This window comes from Scylla paramamosain, chromosome 31, assembly GCF_035594125.1.
Source record: "Scylla paramamosain isolate STU-SP2022 chromosome 31, ASM3559412v1, whole genome shotgun sequence".
NCBI lineage: Eukaryota > Metazoa > Arthropoda > Malacostraca > Decapoda > Portunidae > Scylla > Scylla paramamosain.
The window spans coordinates 10976317-10987718 of NC_087181.1; the positions used below are offsets into that span (position 1 = coordinate 10976317).

The following is an 11402-nucleotide window of genomic DNA, read 5'->3' on the forward strand; positions in this document are numbered from 1 at the left end:
ACTAGATATAAAAAGGAAGTGTTTAAGCAGTAACTAATCCCCTAGTAAGAGGAAGGAGATGATTCACAATCGCCTGACTATGTTGACATCACGAAATTACGTCATTGATTATTTTCACCGCAACACAAATTTCCTTATACACTCATAGAACAAAAACAAATCAAAACACGTCAATACTTATAGAAAACAACACTAAAAATATATTAAATCATAATATATATTTAGTTAAATCTGACTTGCTGGAAGAAATGAGAGAAAGATAACGGTGAAAGTAGCCGGCGAGTTTGTTTGGGTCGTGATAGCAGCAGGGAGGAATCGCTCTCTTATTTAACACCTTTTTCTGCATTAATTCCCACAAAATGAGTATATTTGGCAAGATCTTCGGGGGAGGGAAGAACGAGAAGGCGCCCACCACAGGGGAAGCTATCCAGAAACTGCGAGACACCGAAGAAATGTTGGTAAAAAAGCAAGATTTTTTGGAGAAGAAAATCCAACAAGAAATTTCCATCGCCAAACAGAATGGAACCAAGAACAAGAGAGGTTTGTGCCTTGTAGGAAGGGCAATAAAAGGAATATTCTTATACTTAACCTGACCTGAGCTAGTTTTCTGTATCTCTTTTTTCCCATGACCTCGAAAAAAAAAAAACCTTCTCATGGGACTGTTGTGGTCTTTATCCCTCGTCAGCCCTTGCTGCGTGAGGAACTAGAAGAACCACAGGAATACAGCGAAGTGGTTACCTAATCTCATCACTTGCTTCCCTGACCTGATTTGACCTGACCTTCACGTTACCAAATACTTTCCCTTTCAGTAAAATGGAGCAAGTGGTTTAGAAAATAAATAGCAAAGGAATTTATTATATTACCTAGGAGATGTGACATGTTGCTAGCTTTTCAAAATGCGATTAGATTAGATTTAAGTTTTGCTAGGATTAGGAAGTAAGATTGCAGTTTCACAGAATATTTCCTCATTCTTCTCATTTCCCCTGGATGACAAACTTTAAGGTATAAGGATGTGGAGAAGAAAACACTACTTAAATAAACAGGTGTTCCCCTTTCATCCCATCTAAAATCTTCCTAACTGTTTTGCATCACTCCCACAACCACATAACAATGAAATGCTTTACAAAACTAAACCTAACCAAGTGTTATAACACTTGAACACTTACTAGTGAGACATGTTCCTCCCCAGGATAGCACCATGTCAATCTCTTGAGTATACATGTCAGACTAACTGTCTGTCTTGGCCACTTAACTATGAAAGGCTTAACTAAACTAAATCTAACCAGTGTTATAACCTCCAAACACTTACTAGTGAGATGTGTTCCTCCCCAGGACAGGACCATGTCAGTCTCTTGGATATACACATCAAACTAACTGTAATATCTCTTTTGGTAACTTAATTATAAAAGGCCTCACAAAATTACTAGTGAGGTATTGCTCCTCCCCTGGACACCACTGCTTCAATCTCTTGGGAATACACATCAAACTAACAGTCCTGTCCCTTTTATCATGTCATTCTGTGGTGTTGTAGTGAATAGTGACAAGTAAGTAAGGCATGCTGTTTCTATCTCCACAGTGGCTCTGCAAGCCCTGAAACGTAAGAAGAGGTACGACAAGCAGCTGCAGCAGATTGATGGAACCCTAAGCACAATAGAGATGCAGCGTGAGGCTCTCGAGTCAGCCAACACCAACACCAATGTCCTGGAGACCATGAGCAATGCAGCCAAGGCTCTCAAGGCAGCACACAAGCACATGTGAGTTATCCAGGCCAGCTGTACTTCACAATGAGTCACTTAGGCTTAGGATCTTTTGTGTTCCTATCACTCTGTAAATTGGTCTTGATCTGGACCTACTGCCTCAATACCAAGGTTAGGGTATAGGGACAAATCTGGTCCTGATAGACTGGTGTTTATTATTTGTTCTTAAAGATATATGCTCCATTAACACTTCAGAACCATTCAAAATACAAGTTTATGAGATATGAAACAAATGTATTCTAAAACTATATCATATCGCAGCCATCTCCATCATCACTATATTACACAAATGGCTGGAAGGGTAGAGTTTAATGGTGTCTCCTTTCCATGAATGTGAATGAGGTGCAGAAACATATTCTAAGACTACTTCATAATTCATCTTCATCTCTGTAAGCCACCAATTGAATGAGAGTGGGATTTAACAGTGTCCCCTTGCCAGGAATGTGGATGAGGTGCACGACATGATGGACGACATTGCCGAGCAGCAGGATGTGGCCAAGGAGATCTCAGATGCCATCTCCAACCCTGTCGGCTTCGGGGAAGACGTAGATGAGGTGAGGAGATAGAATGGTCTGAGTTATGGCTGTAAATACTGAGTGTATTGAATAATTGAACAAATGAGAAAGAGAGAAAGATGTGGATGAGGGAATGAAGAGAAATGGTCTGAATTATGGCAGATGCTGAGTTTATTGAATGGTTGAACAAGTGGGGCACAGAGAGGACTCTTAAATCACATTGATACATGCATGCAAACACGTACAGATTACCTCCCTCATCACATCAGTACTTACACACAAACATTGACATTACCTCTCTCCGTACAAACACACACTGTCATTACCTCTCTCCATACAAACCTGCACACTAACTCTGCTTCTCCCACACCAGGATGATCTTCTTGCTGAGTTGGAAGAACTAGAACAGGAGGAGCTGGACGAGAAGCTACTCAACACTGGGGAGTCAGTGGCAGAGCTTCCTGAGGTGCCCACAGGAAACTTGGCCCGTGTAGAACGGAAGAAGAAGGAGGAGGAGGATGACGAAATGGCTGAACTGGCTGCCTGGGCCTCCTAAGAGACTGGTGAGTGTACTGTACTGGTGACATATAATACCTGTTTTTTTTTTTTTTTTTTTTTTTTTTTTTTTTTTTTTTTTTTTTTTTTTTCTCTCTCCCAGGGACTGGTGCCCCACCCAAGCAGCATTGGCTGTTTGGGTGGGAGGGAGGGAGGAGTGGTGGTGCAATTTGGATAGGCCAGTGTTACCACCACCTCTCATACAAATTTTAGTGGTCCAGCTGCTATAGTGTATATGGTCGTGGCATTTAGGATATGTGCGCATTAGTCTAATTCTAGTGTTTTTTTTTTTTTTTATGTTAAGATGTTTTTGCCTTTAGGTGAAAATAAGATTATTATTGAAATCAGCTTCTTGTTTTCAGAATGTTTGGTTGCTGGCTTCCCTCTCCTCCAGGAGCCAGCAGACTCCCTCACCACCCTTACTACCAAACATACCTAATTGGAGAGGCTTAAAAATGACTTCACCTTAAGCACTTGCAATGTCCTAATTTGAGTAAAGGCAAGTTTTCATATGTGGTTGCTGCACAGTGGTCCTCCATGGTCTCTGACTCCCCCAGGCAAGCTTAGCAGCCACCATGGTTCCTCCTACAACACCTACTGCAAGAGTGAGGCCACTGAGGACTGCTGACATACCTCTTCCCTGTGAAAGTGTCCAGACTGTTGCTTTGTGTTTTGTCAAGGGATTGATGCCGCCTCCAGTGTGCTTGATGGCTCCTCTAGTAACCTTCCTTTGCCCTCTGTGTCTTCAGGTTTTCTACCACTTAATTTAGTTTTATGCTCCTCTTGATTTCATACTCATTAATGATTAGTGTTGAATTCCTTCTTGCAGAGCTGCATGTGTATAGTTTATTTGATTGTGAGGATATGGTTGAGTGAAAGGTTCACTGCTACTACGTTGGTTATTGGTACATTTGGTATGTATAGCTATAAAACACAAGTTATTTAATGTGCCTTAACAAAATTACATACAAGGCAAGCGTCTCCCTTCACTGCAAGTTACACTGCACATATTGCTACCATCCTATGCAATACAGTTTTGTTTTCATATTAATTTTCACAAGTATAATTAATTAACTGAATATACCTGAACCACATAAGCACCAGCACATGTTATCAGACCTCCATCCCAACCCTGGCTGGCTTTATATATATATATATATATATATATATATATATATATATATATATATATATATATATATATATATATATATATATATATATATATATATATATATATATATATATATATATATATATATATATATATATATATATATATATATATATATATATATATATATATATATATATATATATATATATATATACTTTTATTTTTTAGACCAAAAGATATGAATTACATGATTAATTCAGGTTCTGAGATGTGGCAATCTCAAGACAATGGTGACAGTTGTGGTTGTTGGTCACCAAGTGTTTGTGCAGTGGAGCCAAGCTGTGTTGTCACTTCATGCAGTGTGTTAACTCTCCATGAGCCTGTATTATCTGTTTCCAGCCCACATATCATAAGTGTTTGTTGTATTTCATCAAAAGACTTCCGTAAAGTACCTCAAAATACACTTGTTGTCATCACAACGCCAGTACAGTGTACCTGCTGCCAGCAGTCAGGTCCTCATCACCTCAGCTTTGGGTGTTGTGTGTTGACAGTGGCAAGCAGGCGCCTCAGGCTGGCAGACACTTACCAACAGACACATGTATGATTGGTTGCTGTTTCTGTAATTGTTTATGTGGGATGAAGCCGTGACTGGTGATGTGAGGGCCACTGATGTACTGTATACTGTTCTCCCTGTGTAGCATGTCCCTACCTCCCAGGACCTTCCTTGAGGAGTGGGAGGTGGCTGGGATGTTGTTTGCTTGGCATTTACACACTTGCTGTGACCAGTGGGTATGAATTTTGTGCATAGGCCATTGGAATAATTACTGCAATACTACTATAGATAGAAAAGGGGAGAGGAGGAAAGTTGTCCTCAGTGCACAGTCTGCAGGTAGCAGGGCTTTCATTTTCCGCATTATGTTCTTACCTCCTGGGCTTTTACATCACAGGGCTTGTGAGGCTGTGTGCCAACCCAGCCAGAATACAGTGTGCAGGACGCTGACCAGTCCAACGTAAGCTGTAGCTGTGTTAGGTAGTTGCTATACCACTGACACGGAACACCCCGGTCATTATTTGTAAGGTTGGCGGTAATGCACTGGAGGCGAGCTTGTGGCCTCTGAGTGGTTGATGGGGCTGCTGACCCACACGGGGCATTCTGTGGACGGCCCAGAGTTTGGCGGTGCAGGCTTCAGATATGACGATTGTGGAGGCTCATGTTAATTCCCAGCACCCTTCTAATGCACATAGTTGGAGGGTTGATGGGCTGCATGCAGGCAGTCATAACCTCTCAGTTCTCAGAAATATGGCCATTGAACTCAGGACTCAGAGCTTACTTGTCCACAACTAGACTACTAATAAGGTTGAGTCAAGAAATTCATGACCTAAGCTACAGAAAATATAATATAAATGCCATAGAACATGTTAGTAGCCTGTGTGTCACCACCTGCTGAACATGGCCATCCGGTGAGAGCCTGGTGTGTGTCTTAGCTCAGCCAGTCAAGTGGAGGCGATGAATTCACCTTGCGCATACTTAGGAAGAAAATATTGGCGCTTGCATACGTCTAAAGTACTTGTAATCCTCCATGTTTACTAAATAACCAGTGGCTGATGTAGGATAAGAAAGTACGAGTTTCAATATATGTATTTGATATGATTCAAAATATATTATTTCCACTTACTGGTTATCTTTAATGTTGAAAATATTCCTAGAACAAAAACTACATTAATAAGTTATCCATTCTGTCTGATATAATGGTCCATCTTGGTTTTCAGGGTATGGTACTCAATCAGAGGGCTTTTAATGTCTTCTCATTTCCTAAGATATTGTAGTATATATCAAATTCTTTTCAGGTGATGGGACTCAGTCTGAGGGCTTTTAATAATATCATGTCCTCTCATTTGCTAGGATATTGATGTACATGAAGGTGATAGGAGGCCAAGTACTCAGTGTTTGGTTTTGTCAGGCATACCAGGAAGCTTACAACTCACTCAGCATCCCTCACCACACAAAAGGCTTTCATAGATTTAGTCAAGGTATTTATGCATGTATTTATGTACATATTTACATTAAGGTGCATGCTAAGTAGTTCTGTTGTACCCATGGTGTGCAACAGAACTACTTCATTCAGACAAGTGTATACTCTTTCATTCTGCCAAGATGGATATGAAAAGCAGTGCCTAATTACATATGTATTTGGATACGAGAGTCAGCAACCACCATTCTTACAAATAACATGTCACATTGTGTATGTGTGACACCTTGCATTGATTATAACAAGATACAGTGAATCTGAATATCCAGTTTCAAATAGAGGATCATATTTTCAATCAGATACGGTTTGTTGGGCAATCATCCTTCCAGCAAGACTGACTTACTTTCATAATGTTCAGATTCCCTAAACCATCTCTGATCATTCAAACAGACGCCCACTTAACACCCTGCTTGTGGTCTTACAGCCTTCATGTGGCCAACCCTCACTGCCACTCCTCTCCTCCTGTGTGTGTGTGTGTGTTTAGAAGTGCTGCTGTTCTGACAAGTGAACAGAAGGCAGAAGTGTGTGGTGAGGGTCAGCCTTCAAGCTTGATCCAACTGTGAAGACCACAATAAAATTTTGCATTCACAATAGTTGCCAATAGACATGATTTACCGGTATATACATGGAAATACTTTGAAGACCACAACTTTATCTTTCCTCAGTGCATGACAATGAAGCTTATGAGAAATGCTGACTTGCACTTTTATCATATTAGATTCACATCTTTTGCTTCATCATCTTTCAGGAAATTTATCTTAATCACAAGAATGACAATTTATCATCTGCACAGCCATTGGTAATGGAAATCCTAATGGGTTGGTTTCCAACTCATGTCACTCTTCAAAGTGTGAATTTAGTCACTAATCATGTGAGGTGGTGGTGGTAGATGGTCTCAGGGTGTGGACATCTCCAGGCATTCAGTACTGGTTCAGGTTGTCCATGAAGTTGGTAGACACAGCCTCTCCAAGCTCCCTCAGGCGCCTCTTCATAGCACTGTTGGAAAGAGACGTGTGAGAAAGAAGGGAGAGAGGAATGGGTTTTATGTTATGTAGAGCCTATCCATTCTCACTCATATGTATCTAAAACTGTTAATTCCAAATTGACAAAACATTTATAGACAGTGGCATTTCAAGACTGCTATTCTTGTGAATCTTAGCAGTGCTTTTTGTACAATTCTTTAACATCTCAGGCTTAGGTGTGATAGAGATCCTTTGCTAGAGGAGGTGGCTGTGACTTATGTTTTATGAAACAAATCAAGGAAAAGTTTACCTAGAGCTGAGAGAGGGTGAAGGGGGCTGCATCATTGCCTGCCCAACTTCCTGGGCATTCTGAGCACCAGCTGCAGCCATCACACCGCACTGCAGGGACTTGAAGTTGTGCACGGAGTGTTCATTGTAGCGTCCCCAGATGCTGTTCATCAGCTTGCTATTGTACCGAGCTGGCTGGTCCGTCTCTAAACACAGAGTACAAGTGGTGAGGCACACATGCTCCAATATGTTGATCCAAACACAACACCTGTACAGAGCAATTAAAGCTGCACTCAAAAGTGACATCACCTTAGGATTTATTTGAATGTATCGTACCAAAACTAGCAGGGCCTTTGAATCTGAAGGTTTGGTTTTACTTTAACTTTTCTTTGACCTTCACAAGATGACAGGGTTGGATATTTTTATTTAACTGATTAATCTCTTAGCTGCCTTCAATTTTCTGCTAATATATACAAGATACAGAGCCTGGTGTCTGTTGGCCAAGTCAGTGGTGAAACTTGCTCTCACCTGCCATACCACAGTAGGAGCCGATGGAAGCAGAATTTCCCCCTCCACTACGTTGTTGCTTCTGTGCAGCCTTAGTCAGCTGCAACGTTTGTGGGATGGATGCCATGTCTCCTGTCAAACACAGCCACTGTTAGACATGGACTGATGGATTGCATTTAATTGCTGTAAGAGCAGGGTTTTATACTACTAGTATTACAAGTAGCATCAAGTTCTATAGAAATATATTCTTAAAGGACTGTTTGAAGGGAATGATGCAGGAGCCAGTTTGCCCCTCTAAATGTACTTAAGTATTTGGTACCAAAAGAACAAATTATGATATTGTAGAGATTACAGCTGTAAGTGTGTGTGAGTGAAATTGTTTAAGTCTGAATAGAAGAGAAAGGACACATGGAGAATCAAAGGATTGGGCAAAGGTGTGTGTGAGGAACATGATGGGAGGGGCAGTGCTGAAGAGGTAAGAAAGGTTGTGCTTGGACAGGGAGAGGTGGAGGATCCTCTGTCATGACCACCTTCTGGGAGAACATTCCTGGAGGGAACATGGCATCAGAGTGGATAAGAGATATGGCTCGGTGCAGCTCTTTTCTGCAGTGGTCAGCAGTTTGGGACAAAATAAAAATGTACTCAGTGTGTTCTGTCCTGAATGGTTCACACTCAACAAATTTTCATTGTCTACACACCATCATACGATGAAAGGACTATCAACTAACAAATGTTTCCATTCAACCTTAAGCTTCTGCCATATGCAAAGTGTTCAGCTTATTGCATCTTTTGCAAAACCTCTCTACTACCTGCACTAAGATGTCATTTGTTCACACAAAGGTATTTAACATGAATTACTCATTACATGTACATATTTATAGTGAATATCAATAGTCTTTGGCTTCCTTCCCTCTGATTCTCTCCACTGAGCCAATACCACTACACATGGCCTGCACCTCAGCTGGAGCACAGCCTTCACACACAACACATCTCTAACACACACCGCACCACTGGTACTGATGCTCTCATTCCTTAAATGAATGGCCAGCCCCTGTTCAGTCTCCCCACATTTCTTCAATATATTCCGAATCCTAGATGACAAAAATTTTCCTTCTTTTCAGGCCTTTGTGTGACAATGTGATGTTTTAATATATAGCTACAGCGTTAGCAATCTAATTATATATATATATATATATATATATATATATATATATATATATATATATATATATATATATATATATATATATATATATATATATATATATATATATATATATATATATATACACACACACACACACACACAACTCACACACACACACACACACACATACATAGAGAGAGAGAGAGAGAGAGAGAGAGAGAGAGAGAGAGAGAGAGAGAGAGAGAGAGAGAGAGAGAGTTTATTTATTAGTTTATTTAGTGGTTTCCTCCACGAGACCCCCTCACCGAGTCCCGCACCTGCCACACACTGTACGTGCTAGAACACACGTACACCCCCATCGAGGTGTGTCTGGGTCACTTGTTGCCCAATAAAGCATACAATTTTTTTTTCCTGCTTCAGGACATTAGGCAGTTGGACACGCTTCCATTAGGAATGAAGAGTTGTAGTCAGGATACCCAGACAGCTAAGCCATTCCTAGGTAGTCCTGACGCTCTTAACACTAGGCTGGACCAGCGCGCGGTCCAGCACTGGGCCTCCACTCACCGTGTCCAAGGACTCCCGAAGGCCAGAACAGGTGCCTTGTGGTGTGCAGCCGCGGGGCGAGGAGGGAGGCAGGGCAGGCTAAGGGGCGGATGGGAGTCTCCGCAATCATACAAGGCGTAGCTGAGGCTGTGGCGGTGTTGGGCCGTGGGCGCAGGGTACTCTCGATGGCTCAGTGTGGCAACGAATGGGACCCTGACGACTGGCAGGCCTGCTGGGCTGGATGCTGCTGCTACCCCCTCTGCTCTCTCTCTCTCTCTCTTTCTCTCTTTCTCTTCTCGTGGTTCTCACAGGTTTTAAGATCGTTTTATAGTTCTTCACTTGTTACTAGGAAGGTGGCGAGTGTTCGCATTTCTCTCTTGCACTTCTTTCCAGACCTCTCCTTCGCTTCTCCGTTTCTCCTCTGTTCCTCTTCCGGATTTTCTTAACCTTCGCCTTCGTTCACAGCGCACCTGCACGATCGAGTAATTTCTTAAATCTTAGGGGCTTACATGAAAGCCAGAAGAGAAAATTCAACGCTTAATCCCGAACTGATGCCGTGTCTCGACAGTGACTTGATACCTGACTCGAGTAGCAGGAAAGTAAGTCGTGGCAACAGAGATGAAACTGAACGAAAAGAAGGGGCAACTTTCTGAAACAAACTCGCCTCTCCCTTCTCCCAGTTCACCAAGGAGGCAAAGGACGGTAATAATTATGTGTGACCTATTATTCGGTAACTTCTCTCTCCTTCCTGCGTCACTATTGTTTTCCTGAGGGTGAAATACGCATTGAGCAGTGGGGCAGAGAGCTGAGCGGAACATGGGGTGAGTGTTGCTGAGTCGGCATTAGTGTTCCTTGGTGGGGTATCACGTGATGACTCCGTGCCTCTAGAGAACTGGGTCCTGATAACCAGCACAAATTCACGCCTCGTCCTCATCACACTTGGATGCACGTACGCCTTTTGTCACTATCCCTCCTTTGACATTTCCCTGTATGACTTCAAGCATTTAGGTGTCTGTGCACAAATGCTAAAACTTGCTTCGTATGGGTTTCTCTGTGTGCGTTATTGCTCTAGTAGTGAGGGAGTGTATTGCATGGTGTCCTCTACACTTGTTTGTTGCCATGAAGGTAAATGAAGGCCGAGGCTCAAGGCTTCTTACTGCTAGTAGAAACTGATGGATCACTCCTACATCTGGCACGCTGCCCACTAACTAATTCTGACCAGAGAGCAGTAATGGAAAACAATACTGAGGCTTCTGCACTAAACAACTTACGGTCTCTCTCTCTCTCTCTCTCTCTCTCTCTCTCTCTCTCTCTCTCTCTCTCTCTCTGCGTGCCTGAGAAGTCATTTTTTTTCCTTGTTTTGTCGGAATATTAATGAGGCTCACTATCTCCGGAGAGCGTTCCCTGCCTCTCCTTTGTTTTCTTCCTAGTCGTTGACCCACGATGACCTACGCCGCGGCTGCCGTGGCTTGGTGGTGTCTCGTGACAATCCTGCACCAGGCCTAAGTCATTCATGTAGAAGTTAAATAAGCAAAACCTTGTATGACCACCTATTAAGCCACTGCTGGGGGCGACGAGTGTGGTGAATGCTGCGGCAGTGCTTGCACCACATCCAACCGTCCAACTTTTGAGCTGCTGGATTCTGATTATCAAGCTATTTACTGAAAAATCTCGGGGTATTCAATACAGCGTTACCTGATATTTTTACTTCCAAGCGTGTACACAACTTATTAATACTCTCTCATTAGGATATAAGTACCAATTGAGAGACAAACTATCTCCATTGTTTCGATCTCTCGTTAATCTAAGTAGCACGTTAATACTTTCTCCCAAGGACGTAAACTATCTATTTTAAAACACACAAACTGATGACACTCTCTTATAAGGACAAAAACTGCTTATTTCGAAACAGGTAGGGCTTCTAAATTTTTCTCCTAAGGGAATAAACTATTTAAAGACAAGTACAGCTTGAAAACTCTCC

The 11402-nt window shown here is 42.0% G+C and overlaps 2 protein-coding genes across 2 annotated transcripts; one reads left to right on the forward strand and one right to left on the reverse strand.

Moving 5' to 3' along the window:
• The first annotated feature begins 257 nt into the window (after nucleotides 1-257).
• On the forward strand, nucleotides 258-5619 carry LOC135116481 (charged multivesicular body protein 4c-like). The gene is made up of 5 exons (XM_064033967.1): nucleotides 258-540; nucleotides 1577-1754; nucleotides 2197-2311; nucleotides 2646-2835; nucleotides 3190-5619. The coding sequence occupies exons 1-4, from the start codon at nucleotides 360-362 to the stop codon at nucleotides 2826-2828; spliced, it is 657 nt and encodes a 218-aa protein (XP_063890037.1). The 5' UTR covers nucleotides 258-359; the 3' UTR covers nucleotides 2829-2835; nucleotides 3190-5619.
• A 499-nt stretch (nucleotides 5620-6118) lies between these two features.
• LOC135116482 (uncharacterized) lies at nucleotides 6119-10024 on the reverse strand. Its single transcript, XM_064033968.1, has 4 exons — nucleotides 9443-10024; nucleotides 7753-7863; nucleotides 7247-7430; nucleotides 6119-6970 (listed from the first exon to the last, which is right to left on the reverse strand). The coding sequence occupies exons 1-4, from the start codon at nucleotides 9549-9551 to the stop codon at nucleotides 6895-6897; spliced, it is 480 nt and encodes a 159-aa protein (XP_063890038.1). The 5' UTR covers nucleotides 9552-10024; the 3' UTR covers nucleotides 6119-6894.
• Nucleotides 10025-11402: the final 1378 nt, after the last annotated feature.

Bases quoted from the DNA above. Each gene is read 5' to 3' on its own strand.
- LOC135116481 (XM_064033967.1), top strand. From the start codon at position 360: ATGAGTATATTTGGCAAGATCTTCGGGGGAGGGAAGAACGAGAAGGCG. The intron at 541-1,576 runs GTTTGTGCCTTG...CTATCTCCACAG, and splicing joins TGGAACCAAGAACAAGAGAG to TGGCTCTGCAAGCCCTGAAA. The intron at 1,755-2,196 runs GTGAGTTATCCA...TCCCCTTGCCAG, and splicing joins AAGGCAGCACACAAGCACAT to GAATGTGGATGAGGTGCACG.
- LOC135116482 (XM_064033968.1), bottom strand. From the start codon at position 9,551: ATGATTGCGGAGACTCCCATCCGCCCCTTAGCCTGCCCTGCCTCCCTC. The intron at 7,431-7,752 runs GTGAGAGCAAGT...CTCTGTGTTTAG, and splicing joins CTCCTACTGTGGTATGGCAG to AGACGGACCAGCCAGCTCGG. The intron at 6,971-7,246 runs GTAAACTTTTCC...TCTTTCCAACAG, and splicing joins TCACCCTCTCTCAGCTCTAG to TGCTATGAAGAGGCGCCTGA.